Raw genomic sequence first — 18,088 nt, 5'->3', positions numbered from 1 at the left:
TATTTCGTCGTTATTTACTGCCTAGATACCACCAGCGAGATTCCTATCATTACAATTTTTTTGTCCGTGGCTGTACATGTATCCAGTGCCACATACTACAAGTGCTATATAACAACAGCCAGATATGAAGTAGAGTCTGGTCACCAATGACGAGTGCAGAGAAGATACTCGCTCATGGCTGTTAGTGTGTTCCATACCAGTTTCCGCTTCATTTCCTCTTGTAGGGCGATGCGTTCAAGCGCGCAACGTCCATCGAAATACTTGCACATAACTTGCCAGCTGTTTGCCAACTTTTCGTCGTTGAAGCGACGCGCGATAGTTGACAGGTAGCGAGACTCTTTCCCAGTGGCTTTTTTGGCATCTAGTATGATATATGGTACCAGCCCTTGAAGATGTGGATGGTCGTTAACGGAGGGATGCGCAGTTGCCACTGGGACGGGTTTTCGGGCATGCGCAGTAGCCTTTTCGGCGGCGTCACGCTGGGCTTTAGAAGCGATACGCTCAAGGCGGGCTTTTTCAGCAGCCTGCTCAGCAACAGTAGGTATGTGGGAGCCATCAGTGCCGGAGTGTCCTTCGGAAGACTCGGATGTGCGGGGGACCGAAGTGGCCGTGGAGGAGTCATCTTCCTTTGAATCTTTGTCTTTGCTTGAATCCGCGGCAGCCCGGAGCTCCTCGGCCTCTATCTCGTACTCGACTTCATACAGGATCTCAGGCCAGACAACAACATAGGCAAACGTGCATAGTTGGGTAACCCAGCCGCGGCGCATGAGCCAGGCAAGCATAAGCAGATAAGTGGGACGATGGGCTTTGCTAGGCGAGAACTGCTTATACGGCCGGGGCGCCTGAGATAGCTCGGCCAGGAAGTTGGGGAGTGGTGGAGCTAGGGGGAATGCTCGCTGCCATTCAAGAGTGTCAAGGGGAAGGCGAGAGAGGTCGCTATTAGGAGATAGGATGTACTGGTCCTTGGCATGAAGAGGGGGGATTGCGATCGCACGGCGCCAAAAGATAAAATGCTGGGCGTACTTTCGAACTTGTCCTAAAGTTAGGATGTTGCTCTGACCAACCTGATAGAAGCTAGAAGTCTGTCAGAGGTGGCCCGAGATTTAACGATGGGCGACTTACGACTGTGTTGGTTTTGACAAACGCACAAACTCGACCATGGAGGCTGTAGTGGGATCCGGATCAGCTTGAAGCTCAGAAATGATCTTCTTCTCGTCGTCTGTCAGTAACAGAGCAAAGTTACGATCGAGGAAACCAGGCTCCTCAAGAGCATCTTGGCTGATGAAAGTGTTCGCTGTTGTCAGCCAAAGGCCACGCTGAGTACCCTCTTCGCCTTGTGGGAGATCATCGATGTAGAAGGGCACAGGAATCTGAACGGAGGGGGTCAGGGCACCAGATGCAGTATCAAGATGCAGAGCTGCAATCTTGTTTTGTGAGACTGCCTCGTATATATCGTGCATGGCAGCGGCCAGTGACGAACTTTGTAATATCTCCTTCCAAAGGACACTCATCCGTTTGCCTAGTATTGTGGTTAATTTCCATTTATCGTAGGAGCCTTATGGCAACGTACGCTCCTCTCGCGCCTTGTCTTTCGCAACAAGTATCCGTTTCGATTCTTTCCAGACAAACTCGCTATGCTGTTGGCTGTACTTGAAAGCCTTGCTAACTTTCTTAATGATGTGATCGTATAAAGACTCGATAACGTCTTTAACCTCGTTGCTGTTGGGATTGAGGATAAAGACAAGGTTGAACATGGTCATTGAGCTGCGTTTCTCGTCGTCCTTGTCTTTGCTCTCATCCTTCTTGGCCTCTTTCTCTTCGGCAGGCTGTTCAGTTGCTTTTCCTGTCGTTGCAGGACCAGCTTCGTGTGGAGCTAGCTGTTCATCATTGTAGTTAGAGCGCTTTTCGGCGCGAGAAGCCTTCTTAGGCTTCTTCCACCTGCCGTTCTCAGGAACATGAATGGGATACGATACACAATACAGTGGATCTAAGGATAATTGAAAGAGCCGTTTGTGATATGAGCGGGCGGGCGTGAGAATACCGGCAAGATCGCGAGCTGGGAAGCCTGCCACACGCTCCCAAGGCACGATCTGGGAGCCTGACTCGGTGAAGGAGTGCTCATCTGGATTCCGTCCCTGCTTAGAAACAGGTGCGTCATCGGCGACATCTGAGAAGCTCTGCTGCGATAGGCGTTCGAGCAGGATGTCCTCGAGCTCATTTCCAGTAACTGAGCTCGACTTGGAGTGAGGCTCAACTTGCGCAGGATAATGGAACACGAAAGCTGGACCATCACGCGAACGGTTAACTACAAGGGCGACGGCGAGGAAGTTGTCGCTGGTAACACTGGGCACAGCCATGATAGCGCTTTTTACATGATATGACGTGCTGGAATATGGAATGTTGTAGCCCAGCGGTCGGTAATTACATGTGTACAATGCCGTATATTGTTTCTGGTTGTCTCAACCGTCAGTTGAGGTTGGTCGCGATGGGGTTTGGCATCTAACAGTCAGAGCCTCATGTGGTTGTGGGGGAAATGAGCCTCAAGAGCGCCACATTTTCAACGATGGAGGGGTTCCATGGAAGGTACCTCGGGAAAGTGCCTAGACTGTACCTAACTTCGCAGGGGCCGAGTTAAGAAGAAGACACCTAGAATTACCTACAGTGATGTGCCATTAAATGTGGCGTTGTTTGTTTGATGACAGATCTTTGTGCAAGTGGATGATTGATCAAGAAGGGCAGGCTGGTTTCTATCGACTACTATTTTTAATTTAGTATATAGTTGATTCCTTCTCTCGTCAAAAGGTGTCATGCGCAAATCCCCCCAAGGTGCGGTATTCGTATCCACGATAGCGTTGAGTAGTCAATCTCAACAAGTCGGTGAAGGAAGCAGACAATAAAATGAGAGCAGAAAACAAAACAAAAAACACGGAACTATTCCTCACAGCAAGCAATGTGCTGTTATCCAACATGATCTTTGGGTGGATGTATATGATTGCATTGGCCGTTTTATGAATTACCTCAGGCATTAGCTACTCTACTACATAGTACGACAGTCTTGTACGTGCAGATCGGTCAGAAGGTACACAACAACGCATACAGTAAAAAGGGGGAATGGAACTCGCATATCAGTGGCGAGAAGTCGTAGTTGTTGGACCTAAAACGCAACAGACGGGTTTTCCAAACAAAATTACCTATGTTATTTTCTCCCCTCTGTTTGCCCTTTTCACCGACCGACACTTACAAGGCTGCTTTCTCCACCCAGTCACAAACACCATTTTAGTGGATAGTTGAGCACCCTAGGGACGAATTAAATCAAACCCAAAAACACAAACGCAAGTAAATCAATCATTGGACATGTGATTTTGGGCCCAGAAGCTCTTTGATGGGTAACCTGTTGGAAACGCACTATTGCACTGTTCCTAGTAGCAGGCGTATTGCTATTATTATTATTTCTTTGTTGGGGAATATTCAGTTTGACAGTTTAGTGCATGTGGTGTTCAGGTAGTCCACCACCTTACTATTGGGCTTCCAACTTCTCAGCAGTTGAATTGCTTTGCGCGTGACACGAGACAAGAACCCTCGTATTATCTGTCTGAAAACTCTGGCGGATAACGGCACTGAGATTCTTCACATGGAACCAATGATATAGGCCGTCCCACTCGAAACTCGTTCGTCCATTTCTGCTTGCCCACAAAATCAACACCGCTTCGTCCCGCCTGGCTTTAGCTCTACACTAGGTAGGTAATTATTCAATTATTACTGCCACCACACTATCCTACACGAGTTGAGGCGCGGTGTGCTCACTGTACCTAGTAGTAGTACCGCCGACGTTTGACGGGAAGGGCAAAAGGTCGTGTGCTTTCTTTCTCTTAAGCCCACCATCACCATCACCCTTCACTGTCGCTGCCGCAATATTCTTTATATCAACGAATACACTCCAGGCATATTCTTTTCTATCATTCCGTCCTCGCCGACATCTCCGTTTCGCTCCCGGCCGAAACTCTCTCCTTGAGCCTCCGATACCCCCCTTTCCCCACCGTCTTGCGGTACGACCTGACTGTCCAACTACACCGTCGCCGGCGCCGCCCTATCTTGGGCGTCCCCGGATTTCCATTCCGCCCTTGAACCCCTGGAAGAAAGCAAGCACCCTTTTTTTCCCCCTTCCCCTCCATCTGGTTTCCCTCTACGACTACCCTCAAAAACTATCGTCAGCCTTGAGATCTGGCCTCGCTTGATCGTCAATTGGAGTAACAAGACCGACCGACTTTCCTCATCCGCCTCTCTATTCTCTCCTTCCTTTTCAGACCCGCTGGTCCAGGACCCCACCATAGTTTGTGCCTCGACCTCTCGCCTCTGCATTTATCCCTATCCCCTCTTTCATCACTTATTTTGCCCCTTCCTCCTCAGTGCCCATCTATCTAGGGTACATACCTAGATCCGTACCTGCCTACCTTTTGCAATTCTGACAGTCTCACCACCCTATTTTTCGCACATCACACTGCGCTCGCGTGACCATGACATCCTCACCGGCCAGCCTTGATTTTGGCCATGTTCCTTTCTTGGACTTGGCCTACGACAACAATGAATCAAACGACTCGGCCCTCAAACTCATCTTAACTCTCATGCCGGATTGGGCTAGCGAAGACTCAAACGTTGACTTTGTGCGCTTCACTGATGGCATCACCAACACTCTTTTAAAAGCCATCAACCGCCGTCCTGGCATGTCAAAGCTCGATGTTGACCGAGATGCCATTCTGCTGCGTGCTTATGGTCATGGAACTGCCGTTCTCATTGACCGTGAACGTGAGGCCGAGAACCACGAGCTACTCATGAAGCACGGCCTTGCTACTCAGTTGCTTGCTCGTTTCAAAAATGGCATGATGTACCGTTATATCCTGGGTAAGCCTGCCCGCGCCCAGGATCTCAGTGAACCTCTTATCCTATCCGCCATTGCCCGACGTCTCGCACACTGGCATGCGACTGTCCCTTGCCTACCAGACCCAAATCACACCCGGGATGCTAAGCACGTAAACGGTAATGCCAACACCAATGCTTCTACCGACGGTCATGCCAATGGCTGTGTGAATGGAGACACCAACAAGTCCCGTCAAGAACAAATTGATAGTACTGCTCCGGGCAAGCCTCCGCCTAACATGTGGACAACCATGCAAAAATGGATCTTTGCTTTGCCAACTGATACGGATGCTCAGCGAGAAAGGCAAGCCCTTCTACAAGCTGAGTTGAAGGAGATGGTACAGAAGTTGAGTCAACGGCCTGGCCTTGGCAAGAACGGGGTATGTTGACGAGCTCCACACCTTGTGTAGTATCAAATAGCTGACAATTTTGGTAGCTTGTATTTGCACATTGCGATCTGCTATGTGCCAACGTTATCATCCACGAAGATGACGATGCAGCACCTACAGTCGACTTCATCGACTACGAGTATGCTACTCCTTCACCTGCCGCGTTTGATGTGGCGAACCATTTTGCAGAGTGGGCGGGATACGACTGCGATTACTCAGCCGTCCCTAGACAGGACCAGCGGCTTGCTTTCGTGACAGAGTACATCAAGTCCTACTTTGCGTTAACAGGCGAGAGTGTCAACGAGGAAGAGGAAGTGCGCAAACTTATGATTGAAGTCGATGCCTACCGAGGAGTGCCAGGCTTCTACTGGGGTATCTGGTCACAAATCCAAGCCGTCATCTCAAAGATTGACTTTGACTATGCTCAGTATGCTGAACTGCGTCTGAGCGAGTACTGGGCATACAAGGCTGAGGAGGATGGCAGTCGAAAAGCCTCAGGCCAAGATATGCCATTGAGGGAGCAGACGTGGTGGCGCAACGAGTAGATGAGTCCCACATGACCCGTAGGCACGGCACGACATGGAATGGCGAAAATCGAAGTCAGGGATTGAAGCCGGTGACAGATGCTCACCCTTGAACGGCAGGCGACGACAATGGCTTTAGCGGCCAATGCAGGCGGGGAGCCGAGTAAATGGGTAGAATGGGAACGGCCATAGGGAAGGTGAAATTTTCTCTTCGCTCTTCCCACGGATCCAGTTCTGGTTTCTCTACTTGGTAAGTGTGGCCTTGTCGTCTCCGTTCCAAGCCCGCATCTCCCATTTGAGCTTCCCATCGTTTGATTGGTATCCCCCTTGACAGCTCCCAAATTCTGATGTCCATTTCCGGTGCTGGTCACGCCTAAACCCCTTCTTTCAAATTATTCTCTCATCTTTTTTGGTACTTGTTTATTGGGTCACGACAATAGACAAAGAAAGCTCAACAGCGGGATATGGAATGGCATAGAAGGATAAAGCCATTCAACATGAGCTGCAGCTAGCTACGACGACTAAACAAACGGGCAGGAGTTCATGAACCAGCTGTCCTGTTCATGACTAGTATAATTACGCCATTATTTTAACTGCATCTTTTAATATAGACACAAATCTTGACGCACAAGTTGGCGTTTCTTTAATAACTCAAGTACTCTTGTGCCCTTCCCCCCCCTCACCTAGTTACCCACCTTGTCGTTGTTGATAATGAAGCTGTAGTATCTACCGCATGACTCTGCCTTGCCTCTTCTCATTACCGAGACGTTTCGGACCGTGCCAGTCCACTTACTGTACGTGTGTATCTTGAATCCACTGGCAAGAGCATGATTGGAATTGACCGGTAGGAGCACCCTTACAGGAGAAAGCACGAGGGACAGGTGCATCACCAGAAGCAGCATCTTGCGTCCATCACATCCGCTTGACCAACCGGGGCGTTATCCTAAGATGGCTAGAGACAGCAGGCGGTTGTCTGCGGTGCGTTGCCTTGCCTTGGTCAGGTATAGTAGCAAGGTATGTACTTGTATGGTGTGGCTTGTGGGAGAAGGCAGACGTGGCTGGCTTAGGAGATGAGAGATAAAGGTACCTACCTACGTGATGTGTAGCAAGCCAGGTAAGGTACGACGTAGTGTCGCATCGAGCCTGGGGCAGGCTGGGGCCGTTGAATGTCTACCTAGGTAGGTAGACAACGTGCATGTGCGTATGTACAGAGTAGATACCTACTGCATGAAGGTACCTTGGTACCTAGAAGGTAGGTACCGGGCAGCATGTTGCTGAGATGTGAAGTCTATCTTTACTTGTCACCTCTTTTCCAAGCTACCTGACTATTAACTAATACAGTCACTTGATACTCAGACTTGATCTTCTACCTACTTAGGTATCTACTAAGATAGGTATGCAGCAGGAGCTGGTTTTTGGATCAGCATATGCAGATTGTACATGTGCAATTGTAGGTTTGTTGTTCCTCTGAGGTCATCGAGATTAACTCAGACCGCATGGAGCTTTTCATTTGCTCTGAAAAGGACAAGGAAGGAGCTTGCAGAGCTTGATTATGACCCATGTTTGTTCATTCGAGCCAGGCCAGGCCAGTTGGGGGGCAGGGAACAGGTCCGGTAATAAGATAAGGAAGGGACTGTAACCATCTACCTGCGCAGAGTAGTCGAATGCCCAGTCCCAGATGTAGGTAGAAAGCATGCAGCTGTTTGTAGGTAATATGTCGCTCAAATCTAGACCTTGACTTCTTTTCTAGGTACTAACCTAGGCTAGGTACGGGCAAGTATCTAGTAGCTTCGAACATGAACGAGATGAAGGGTCAGCCGGGGTTATTTCCAAAACTCGTGGCTTTACGACGGACAGTTGAAGAAGCGGGGGCGCTTAGACATTACCCTGAGCTGGGTTGTGGCTTGCTTTCCCCCCTTCTCACTTGGGTTCTTCATCTTCTTGGCTGTCACTTTCCCTGTCCTGCACTTTCCACTCACGTTCGATTGCCCTTGCACTTGCGATGCACGCGTGGCCGCTAAAATACTGACATCCTTGTAACCGCCTAAGAACCGTTGATGTGGGCATCTCTGTGCAGGGTTCAAGAAGCTGCTCCCCCATTGGCTGCTCCCGCCAGTTTCAAAACTTTGAGTTCCAGTCGGGAAGGAGTACGGCCCATTTCCTACAATTCAAGACTGGAATTGGAACATCCACATTGACTCAACTCGACTCAACTCAACTCAGCATCGATATCGACATCGACATCGACATCGACATCGACTTTTTGACATCCACAATTCCCACTTCACTTTATCCCTGCTGCTGTTGCCAGAATCGGAGCCGGAGGCAGAATCAGAGTCAGACAAATCATCTCATCACCTCACTCACTGTGCTACACCGCAACGCACCTTTGTCTAGGTAGGTATTCTCACCTGGACTTGGCGAGGGACGCTAAGAAATAATGGTAAGACCAGATGCTTGAGGGAATGCTGGCTCACTGGATGAATGGGATGGTTAAGCCAGGCCCCTCCCGTTCCGATTGATTTATGACAACCTCTAAAAAGAGCTTGGGCCAGGGCCAGGGTATCTAAGCTACCCAGGTCCTCCTTAGTAGCATCCAATATTATCTCCATCACTCACTCACCTAATTTTGTACCTGCTCTCTACAGCACATTGGCCCAGCTCATTGCCATGGAGCTGGGTAAATTGTCCCGGCTATGTGCTGGACTCGGCCCAGGATGTGGCATGTCGCCTCAGCCCTCGCCTCTCAGCTTCAACTTTGTCATCTCGGCAACCAAATACTCAATCACTCCTCCCCCAAGGACACAAATTTCCGTTGATCTCGCAACGTCGTAGCCGATCACTTATAGGCAGGGAAAGACCGTATCTTTGGAGACACATGACAGACCCAACACGCTACCGAGTTGCAGCATAGCACACCACAGCGTATCGCAGCCCAGCACAATTCATACCTACAGCACAAGCTCCAGAGCTGCAGTAGCGTTGATCGTAGGGGCGAACTGGGTGACACCATCAGAACCAGCCATTACTGCTGTGCGGTTTTCTTGTCATTAAGAAACTCTCGCGTTGCTTATACTCGTCTCATTTCTGACTTTGCCTGCTTGCTTGCTTGCATTTATTAGACGTGTTTGCTGAGTGTGCTAGGTAGACTAGCCAACCCCGAAGGTTTCGGCCGGAACTTTTAGACGCATTTGCCACATCATCCTGGCAATCTTGCTCCCTTGGACAATCTCAAACCTGGCCAAGCCCAGTCTAGAGCAGAACAGAGAAGACAGACAAGAGTTCTATTTTATCTGGCAAATTGGCCCTGTTCCCTCGCCAAAAGTTCTCTGATTCTTACCGCCATAATGACAGACAACGTCGGCCCCACCAGATGTTTTCAATGAGAGACGAGACGAAATGGAGGACTGAGTAAGCGCGTACTGAAGCTGTCCACGTTGCGACGAGACATGGCGCTGCGACTCAAATATGAAAAGAAGCAATATCAAACAAAGACAGGACCAGCGCTAGGGACCAACATGCGTGTGCATGCACCTTACCTGCCATGACAAAAGCACTTGCTGCACGTACACAGCCACAGCAACGGCTTGAGCTACTCCTAGCTAGTCTCAGTTCCTGCAGCCTCTCTACTCTATTCGTAATAAACAATGGTATCGAGCAATAGAGAGCCACAGCTGGCTAGACCAAGCTCAGCTCTTGACCCTCTCATCAGCAAACGCTCTTGCATGGTTGCCATAGCTTGACCACCTTCCGAGACAAGGTTACGGCCGAGACGGTGCTAATATCTCGACAAGGCTACCATGACAGGGTCGCTCTCTGTGATGGAGCACAGTTTATAGACGAGGGGCGAGCTGGGCCAGCAGGGCGAACGGGACGAACAGCTCACGCAGGGTTGTGGTGTTGGAATCGCCCTCATGCCTGGGCTCGTGGCTCTTGCCAGGACCCGGTTGGTGGGTGATTCCCCGCTGTCTGTCATTGAATTTGTCCTAAGAGTACTTCGAACAAGAATGATACGCTTACATACGTACTGTGTTGCATCGGGACCAAGAGCCTGTAAGTTACTGTGCCAATTCCAGTCAAGTAACACGGCCATATCTCACTCTGTCGTCCTGGGACACACAAACACCTCCAAATGAAGTTCCAGCAACCTATCCAAGGTGCTGTACTGTATTGTACCCAGGCGCCCTTGCAACCCGCAGTTCATACCCGGTCTACTGTGGGCTCCAGCCGGATCCAGGCCTAGAGACCGCACCGCATCGTTGTCGGCACTATCTCCAAATCTGCCGCGACGGGGGAGCTCTGCCCCACCTGGCTCACTCTTTGCCCTCACTCCTTCGCTGTGCCTCACATGGCCGGGGCCATGGGGGGTGAGGGCCCAGCACAATGTAATGTCGTGCGCTCGTGCCCTCTGATAAATCTTGGCTCGTTCATTCGTCTTGATTTCTAACATCTCCACGAGAGCCTCCGGATCGATTTTTGATATTGCTTGTCCGGGGGGGCCTCATCTCTCGTCCTGTTGATTCTTCTTTTCATCTCTTCTCGTCCACCTCCTACATCGGGCAACGGTTGTCCACCTTCTGTTGTGTACCACCGACAAATGGCTACTGGCATGTGTGAGTAACAGGCCAGCGAACTTCTTGGGATAGCGACCAGTCATGCTCAACATCTCAAGCCGATATAACAGGAACTCATTAAAAAATCGACTCTGGACGAGATGAGATGATCTGGTCTAGATATGAGCCGGGATGACTACACTCCACGGGGCCTATCCGACCTGGAGTCCCATCTTGATATTGCCGGCCAACGTCAGCGACCTCACTTTGATGTTGGCACTGGGTCGGAGCCAATTGCACCATCACCAAACCAGCAAGGCCAACATGTCACTCTCAATGCCGCTCTCGAGGTCGATATGCTGCGGCATAAACTCCGCACCCTCGAGAATCTTGTCGAACGTTACGGTACGTCTGATTTAGCCCTCCCTCTCCGAGCGCTTTCAACACTACTTTTGTCTTGCACTTTGGGTGTCTGTTCGGAGGTGTTTTCTGATTGCGTTGTATTGTAGGAATTTCGCCACATGTTCCCTCTCTTTCTGAAGCTGAAGAAGCCCGGGCTCTTCAATATCGTTGCGAATGCCTCGAGTCCGCGTGCAGGCAACAGAGTAAGCCAATGACCCAGCCTTGCTTGATCCATCATGCGACTCGAATCTGCGATTAGAAGAGAGTAAAGCTAACGAAACAGACATGGACGTTGCGCGCACTCTAAAAAGCTCACCTACATTCCCGCCACCACAGGGATATTCATCATGGCTCGATCATCATCTCATGCATCATGATCGAGTAACTCGCTCTTTACCCTTCACAGATTCTACTTCATTGTCTAGCCCCGCGAGGGCCTCTTTTAAGTGTGTGTATGAACAATGCGTTCACTATATTTATGGATTCTCGACCCAGTTAGAACGAGACAATCACCTTCGGTTACACTCGACCAATAATACGAGTGATTCAGAACTATCTATGCGAGCCGAGGGCTCTTCAAACACTTCCGAACTCCCAGGGAAAGGCGGTGGCCCCTTACCTCGGGATCGATTACCACCTATTCACCCGCCTGCCACACTTGTAACGGCTAACCTGCCGCCTCTCCCCTTTCCGACACCATCAACCGCCTCCACAGCGACGAGAAGGGACCACGGCTCGAATTTTTCTTTTTCGGAGCCCAAACCTGTCCTACCGAGAAGTAACGAGGAAACGACTGCTGACCCCCAGTTGCCTCCTTTAAAAAGAGCTCGTGTGGGACATGATCGCCTAAAGTCTATAGGTGAGCTCAAGCTCATCCGCAATAACGATCCTTGTCTACGGTGTCGAGCCTCAAACAGACCAGTAAGTACCTCTCTTCTGGCCGTTTGTCAGATAAAACTGGGTGCTTACCATCCTAGTGTGACGCAAAAAACCCGTGTTCCCGCTGCTCGGGAATGTCTTCGTCTGACTCGGAGATACATTGGAGTGTCCTTGGATGCTACCGTGGGTCTGTCGCATCCCTTGTCGATGTTCTGCTCCAAGGTACGAGTTATTTCCACCAGACTCGCTGCTCTAGCTAATTTCTGAGCAGGGTCGTTTGCTTGGTCACAGCCCCATACGCCACTGACGCCCTCTAATCCCCGTCGCGGAAGCATTAATGATAAAATACTAGCACAGAACCCTACTCTTTCAGCCGCTACAAGACCTGCCTGGAGAGTTGATTTCCAGGATACATTCTGGTGGCAAGACGGAGAGCCTGGTCTTGGTGAAAGTGTTAACCAACCACTAGGATCAGGTTACCACGATCAAGGAGCTCCGCCGCCTGTTCTCCAGCTCATTGCCTCCAGCCCGAGTTTTCGGGGCGTTGCCTTTGACATTCTTGAGATGTTGAGTCTGAGCGGTCAACTTTCTATGTCACGAGAAGAAGAACAGACAGTACATCCCGCTCTCTTCCGTGCAAAACAACTACTACGAGAGATTGTGTACTACGATGCATCTCAGCCGAAACCCCTCCTACGAATCGAAGCCAGTTTTCCTCCCCGGACTCCCATTGATAGTCGTCCTTCGACTGAACGGAACGTGCTCTTAAGGGAATGCACACGACGGTACCTAGTCTCGTTGGATTTCGCAGCCTCAAACTCGCAAAGCATGAGTGTCAGGCAATGGCTAGGAGTTTTTATCTCTCTTTGCATCTTTAGTGCTGTGGACACTATTTTGGTAGACCTTGCTTGGTCCTTCCAGGGAAATGACCCGTCGCAAGCAGGTACAACACCGACAGAAAGACCTGACCAAGTTATCCGAAGCGTGTACCAGGTGCTAGTTTCTCTATTCAGTACTTCGAACGATCCCTTGGCGAACAGCTCTGAATCCGACGACGCAATTGTCCACAACATCGCTCGAATTATCAGGCGCGAATACTGGCCTCCTAGGCACCTTTTCTCAAGCATCGACTTTCTTATGAACCTTGGTGCAGGCGAAACACCCAATTATGGATTTAACGGTTTTGTTATGCCCAGCAGGCCTTCTCTCGGATTCAGAAGCTCAAGAGCCTTATCTTCCGCACAGTCAGAAAGTATGCTTAGGCAACCCTTTTCGAAACCTCCACTGTCGATGGGCTTGGCAAGTTCATCGTCGCAGTATATACCCCCTGGAATACGGTCAGACTTCTCTTTACCAGGTCAATTCACGCTGCCGAACGACATAGCGGGACGTGCTCGCAGACACACAATAAGTGATGACATGTCGCCGTATCCAGAATCGAGACGACCTTCAGGTGGCGAGCCGATCTCACCGTCGAGACTAAAATCATCGTCCCGCCGAACCTCCTTACGGCGTGTGTATTGTGACAAGTGCAATGAGCATCCGGACGGGTTTCGGGGTGACCATGAGCTGCGGCGCCATATAGATGCTAAGCATTCGGCCACAGTGAAACGATGGGTTTGTAAAGAGCCGAAAACCCTGCTGCCTTCTTCGCCGCAGCCCGTCATACCATTATCGAGGTGCAAAGCATGCCTAGCACAGAAGCGCTACGGGGCATACTACAATGCCGCCGCACATCTTCGCCGAGCGCATTTCCGGCCGCATCGGGTAGGCAAGGCCAGTGGCGATTGGCCATCCATGAGTGTTTTGAAGGATTGGATGCGGGAAGTACGCCAATCAGTTGACGTACCCGATGAGCATTTTTCCAGCGGCGAAGACGATATGGACGAATTTCCTTCACCAGCCAACTACAGGGACTCGATGTCGCATCAAGCTCCCATGATTCCTGAAGCCCAACCGCCTGCCGCTGTACTGGGGCCACTTCTCTCTTCAAGTACTGTTGACCAGTCGATACCGATTGAACGAGCCAGCCCATCTCGACGACCCGCCGAAAACCGAACGAGGTGTCCCCATCCAGACTGTGGTCGAGAATTCCGTGACTTGGCCTCTCACATGCTCACACACCAAGAGGAGAGGCCCGAAAAGTGCCCGATTGTAACGTGCGAATACCATACGAAAGGGTTTGCGCGCAAGTACGACAAGAACCGCCACGCCCTTACACATTATCGTGGGTCAATGGTGTGCCCATTCTGCCCTGGAGTCGGAAGTCCTTTTGAGAAGGTGTTTACGCGTGCGGATGTCTTTAAACGACACTTGACTGCTGCTCATCAAGTTGACCAGACAGGTCATAGTAGTGGTCACAGACTGCCTGGAGGCGACGATCCGGTAGGCACAAAAGCAAGGTGTTCCATATGCAAAAACGGGTTCAGCACTGCTCAAGATTTCTACGAGCATCTTGACGACTGTGTACTGGGCGTCATTGTGCCGTCTGGGAGTACGTCAAGTCAACAAACCCGTTTGCAAGGGTCGCCACAATCACATTGATTCGTCACACGGGTCGTTCAACGTGAGAAAACCGCTGGTGTCCAATGAGAGCAGTTGCACGAACGAGACGGTATTGATAATTCTGAGGGAATATGGCGGGACGCAACCTTGATACCACTTATTCTTTTATAACTTCTTGTTCCTTTTGTCAAATTTAACATCATATAGAGATCATGTGCCTGGCGCACGGGGAGACCGGACTTTCGATTCTAGATACCACCAGAGTTTTGGCGGCAGTCGCCGCGGTTTTGTCTTTTTTTGTATTATGATCACACAGAATTGGATATATAGTATATCGATATACAACAAGCAGTTTCGAGGCTGAGCGAAAATCAATTACACAGCATTACTTTAATGAAGCCATGGGACAATGGATGAATTCTTGATAAGATGTTAGTGATATTATGTATGTATAATACAGCACAGATTAGATAGGTATGAGTGAATACTGTTCTATTTTGGCTGCGTAGTTATTCTACCACAAACTGGGTGCCCATGAGTTTTGTATCAAAGCGATACAGATAAAACTTTTGGATTCTCTATTAAAACTAACAATGCATTTAATACCGTTAACGCCAAACCCATGCTATCAGCCGCACGCTCCAGTAAGATGACATATGTATGTGATAGTGATTCGTCCGAATGCCATCCAGCAGAAAAGACGCAATTATTTCGTAATGGAATCATCAGAAGGCGCGGCTGTCTTCTCGTTCACCGAGTCTACCATGAGGGACTCGTCTCGTCGACCAATGTGCTTGGGGCTAGAGCGCTTGAAGAACTCGTGAATCTCGGGAGAGAACTCGCCATCTTCGGGCATGGCGCCCTCAGTCTCCTTGGGGCCGCGGTTGGCCTGGACAAGCTCCCACTCGGCGCGCATGTCCTGGACCTTGGCGCGCCAGTCAGCCTCGGGGTCGTAGTTCTTGCCAAGGCCGCGGAGACGCTCCCAAAGAGACAGATGGATAGGGTTAACAGCGACACCGTGGTACTCGCTCTCCTTGCCATCACGGATGTAGTGCCAGCGACGCTCCTGCTCCTTGAGGTCAAGGCCAGTGGTGTCAGGGAGGAAAACCCAAGTGAGAAGCATGCCAACGAGACCGAACCAAGGGACGACGTAAAACTTGGTCTGGTCGTCGATGTAGTTGTAGAGAACGGAGGCAAGAAGGGCACCAGATTTACCAATACAGGCGGAGAAACCGTGGGCTGTGGCGCGAACGGGTGTAGGGAAAACCTCACCGGCGACGAGGAAGGTAACTGAGTTGGGGCCAAACTGGTTGAAGAAAGAGGAGATGAAGTACATGGCCTGGAAGGAGTGGATTCCGGCGGGGCTGGTGTAGTAGTCGTACTTGAAGGCGGGGATGACGAACATCAGGAAGCACATGAAGAAGCCAACCTGCTGCATCATCTTGCGGCCGTACATCTTGTTGTCAATAAGCAGGGAAGCGAGGTAGTAACCAGCCAGAGAAACGGTGATGTTGACAAGGTTCCAGGTCCAGGTGGTGAAGATGGAGTTGCTGTCGGGAGAAATGACCTTGATGAACTGGCCTTGGAAGAGCTTATTGCCGTAGAAAAAGACATCGTTACAGAACCAAGTACCAGAAGTAGCCAAAAGGCGGCCGCCAAAGTTGGTGAAGCAGTGTCGAAGGGCGTTCAGATCGTAACCAGTGACGTTTGAGCGCTTCTTGGCCTCGGCGAGCTGCTTACCAGCGCTGCGCATGCGGTAGGTACGGTAGTAAAGAAGCCAGAGCGTACCAATGGCGGGGAACGCAAAGGACAGGCGGAAGGTGTACTGTGCGGCAGAGGCGCTGTAGGGGGGCGAGGTCTTTCCGTTGTTGAAGATGGCGAGGAGAGCAATGAGGACGACCTGGTTGACGAACTGACCCCAACCTTGCATCAGGAAAGCTGTGGTGACACGGCGACCACGGTGTAGACGATCCTCACGAGTGGAAATTCTGCCGCCCGAGGAAACACCCTCGAGAGATGAGGTAGCTGTAATGGGGTACTCGCCACCAACGCCGAAACCGTAGAAGAAGAGAGACCAAGCGTAGCAGATAACCCAGCCCTGAAGAGTGAGTCCCCAAGAGGCAGTGAGCATGAGGAGACCGATAAACATGATGGCGGCATCTTGAATAAGACCCCATCGTCGACCAACCCAATCACCCATAACCTGCAGAGAGTCAAAATCAATTCATAAAGAGCAATATTTGAAGTTGCCAGTGACATGGCGGGGGAAGACTTACACCAACGACGGCCTGGCCAACCATGATACCGATAATCTCAAGGTACGTCACAGAGGCAACCCAGTTGTGAGCGCAGGTAGTGGGCTCCTTGCCCCAGCAGTCAGGCCAGACAGCTTTGAACAAAGGTTCGAGGTTACCAATGGAGAAGAGGACATAGCCCTCAAGACCAAGACCAGCACCGGGAATGACAGCATGGCGAAAGTACCAGGACAAAGGCGATAGAGGGTCTTCCTTGAACATTGACCAGGCAGTTGCGGCCTCTTCCTTGGCAGCATCGTTGTCGACCTTTGAGACGAAGCGATAGCGCTGTGACAAAGGCAGGTCGGCCCAGTAAACGCCATCCTCGGTGTAGGAATCATCTGGACGTGTTACATGGCTGAAGATGCGGCGCTCATCAGCAGTAGCATAAGCAATGGGCTCGTTTGAGATTTGCTCAGAGTCGCTGTCCACAGGACCGTGCGGAACAGGGATCACTGCCGGCACCGCAGACTCGTGATGCCTGTGAACCATTGTGACAAAAGACGTGGTGAGCCTTTAGCTAAGAAACTATTTTGCTGATGATGTTTGATCAAGATGTAGGAATTGGAATATGCCTGCAGTTTTGCAGGAAGGCGGTTAGTTATAGGTTGAAGGAAGTATGTGTATCCCAAGCCAGGCGCAAAGGAGGAAAAAAAGTTTTATACTGGAGGCAAAGAAGAGCCGAGGGGCCCAATTTTGATGGGGCGGGAAATGAATCGAGAGATTCAAAGACAGGGAAATATATTGTCTTATTTTGGATCTGGGAGAGGAAAGTCAAGAAGCCAATTCCAACGATTTGAGAAGGCGAGGAAGGGCAGTATTTGAACTACATGAGAAGCGATATGTACAGCAACTAGAGCTCGGATATTCAAAACGACAGTGACGAGCATCGTGAGAGAAGTTCAACCAGTAAGAAGGCGCAAATTAACCTCGTGGGAGAACGTGTGGACAAAAGTCGATCTCTGGGGTCGATTAGGAAAGGGTGTGCGCGTGTGTATAGCTCCCATGCGCGATCTGTTGCTTGACCGAAAGAGCATGTCGCCGCCGCCTCGTTTCTAGCATTGCCATTGCCGTGTACATCTTTCTGTATCAGGGACCAGAGAAACAAAGCGGGCTATGGGTTTAGCTCTGGAACTATGTAGGAAACGCCAGGGGTGGGTGACATGGCATTGGATGGTCAATGGGACATTGCATGCTTTGATCCGTCAGAAGAAGCAGAAGCAGAAGCAGATGCAGATGGGTGGGGCCCTCCAAATGTCTGGATCGTCTACCAAGGTACGTATAATCGTATCATGACCATCAAACGCCGAGAGATCCAGGCCAGATCCTGACGACGACAGTAGCTATCAAGATATACGGAGTAGAGTCAAACAGTCAAACCGTGACAACGTTTGGAACGAACGAGGCAGAAGAAAGACGCTGATGGCAACCAATTATGAAACATGATCTAGATTAGATAATCAAAATAATGACGAAATGTAAGTCCAAAAATGGCTGACGTATTCATTCTGCGCCGTTCCCGTTGAAAGAGTTTATGCTTCAAGGCGTATTCAGACTTTATATGAGGCACGTTTTTCAATTCTGATCCGCCAGAGGCTGGATAGACTCTGTACTTTCTTATTTGGAGA

General features: G+C 50.3%; 4 protein-coding genes across 4 annotated transcripts; 2 read left to right on the top strand and 2 right to left on the bottom strand.

Moving 5' to 3' along the window:
- Nucleotides 1-74: 74 nt before the first annotated feature.
- Nucleotides 75-2,537, bottom strand: EDB82DRAFT_489442 (nitrogen permease regulator of amino acid transport activity 3-domain-containing protein). Its single transcript, XM_065608356.1, has 3 exons — nucleotides 1,571-2,537; nucleotides 1,123-1,519; nucleotides 75-1,074 (listed from the first exon to the last, which is right to left on the bottom strand). Exons 1-3 carry the CDS (start codon nucleotides 2,355-2,357, stop codon nucleotides 141-143), a joined length of 2,118 nt encoding a protein of 705 aa, XP_065465751.1. The 5' UTR covers nucleotides 2,358-2,537; the 3' UTR covers nucleotides 75-140.
- A 1,806-nt stretch (nucleotides 2,538-4,343) lies between these two features.
- Nucleotides 4,344-5,889, top strand: EDB82DRAFT_74472 (kinase-like domain-containing protein). Its single transcript, XM_025729604.2, has 2 exons — nucleotides 4,344-5,294; nucleotides 5,351-5,889. Exons 1-2 carry the CDS (start codon nucleotides 4,515-4,517, stop codon nucleotides 5,846-5,848), a joined length of 1,278 nt encoding a protein of 425 aa, XP_025588812.1. The 5' UTR covers nucleotides 4,344-4,514; the 3' UTR covers nucleotides 5,849-5,889.
- A 4,373-nt stretch (nucleotides 5,890-10,262) lies between these two features.
- On the top strand, nucleotides 10,263-14,642 carry EDB82DRAFT_489431 (uncharacterized protein). The gene is made up of 6 exons (XM_065608355.1): nucleotides 10,263-10,440; nucleotides 10,500-10,785; nucleotides 10,890-10,985; nucleotides 11,066-11,703; nucleotides 11,760-11,883; nucleotides 11,933-14,642. Exons 2-6 carry the CDS (start codon nucleotides 10,563-10,565, stop codon nucleotides 14,203-14,205), a joined length of 3,354 nt encoding a protein of 1,117 aa, XP_065465750.1. The 5' UTR covers nucleotides 10,263-10,440; nucleotides 10,500-10,562; the 3' UTR covers nucleotides 14,206-14,642.
- Nucleotides 14,637-17,429, bottom strand: EDB82DRAFT_74390 (major facilitator superfamily domain-containing protein). Its single transcript, XM_025729609.2, has 2 exons — nucleotides 16,443-17,429; nucleotides 14,637-16,369 (listed from the first exon to the last, which is right to left on the bottom strand). The coding sequence occupies exons 1-2, from the start codon at nucleotides 16,950-16,952 to the stop codon at nucleotides 14,873-14,875; spliced, it is 2,007 nt and encodes a 668-aa protein (XP_025588817.1). The 5' UTR covers nucleotides 16,953-17,429; the 3' UTR covers nucleotides 14,637-14,872.
- Between the last annotated feature and the right edge of the window lie 659 nt (nucleotides 17,430-18,088).

Source organism: Fusarium venenatum (genome assembly GCF_020744135.1).
Source record: "Fusarium venenatum strain MPI-CAGE-CH-0201 chromosome Unknown EDB82scaffold_1, whole genome shotgun sequence".
NCBI classification, from domain to species: Eukaryota; Fungi; Ascomycota; class Sordariomycetes; order Hypocreales; family Nectriaceae; genus Fusarium; species Fusarium venenatum.
Note: the sequence above shows the minus strand (reverse complement) of the source record. Positions and strands in the feature narration are given on the sequence as shown.

Coding starts and splice junctions, on each gene's coding strand:
- EDB82DRAFT_489442 (XM_065608356.1), bottom strand. CDS start 2,357: ATGGCTGTGCCCAGTGTTACCAGCGACAACTTCCTCGCCGTCGCCCTT. Junction 1,520..1,570: donor AGACAAGGCGCGAGAGGAGC/GTACGTTGCCAT, acceptor CCACAATACTAG/GCAAACGGATGAGTGTCCTT. Junction 1,075..1,122: donor TTGTCAAAACCAACACAGTC/GTAAGTCGCCCA, acceptor ACAGACTTCTAG/CTTCTATCAGGTTGGTCAGA.
- EDB82DRAFT_74472 (XM_025729604.2), top strand. CDS start 4,515: ATGACATCCTCACCGGCCAGCCTTGATTTTGGCCATGTTCCTTTCTTG. Junction 5,295..5,350: donor CTGGCCTTGGCAAGAACGGG/GTATGTTGACGA, acceptor CAATTTTGGTAG/CTTGTATTTGCACATTGCGA.
- EDB82DRAFT_489431 (XM_065608355.1), top strand. CDS start 10,563: ATGAGCCGGGATGACTACACTCCACGGGGCCTATCCGACCTGGAGTCC. Junction 10,786..10,889: donor GAATCTTGTCGAACGTTACG/GTACGTCTGATT, acceptor GTTGTATTGTAG/GAATTTCGCCACATGTTCCC. Junction 11,704..11,759: donor GTCGAGCCTCAAACAGACCA/GTAAGTACCTCT, acceptor TTACCATCCTAG/TGTGACGCAAAAAACCCGTG.
- EDB82DRAFT_74390 (XM_025729609.2), bottom strand. CDS start 16,952: ATGGTTCACAGGCATCACGAGTCTGCGGTGCCGGCAGTGATCCCTGTT. Junction 16,370..16,442: donor TTGGCCAGGCCGTCGTTGGT/GTAAGTCTTCCC, acceptor GACTCTCTGCAG/GTTATGGGTGATTGGGTTGG.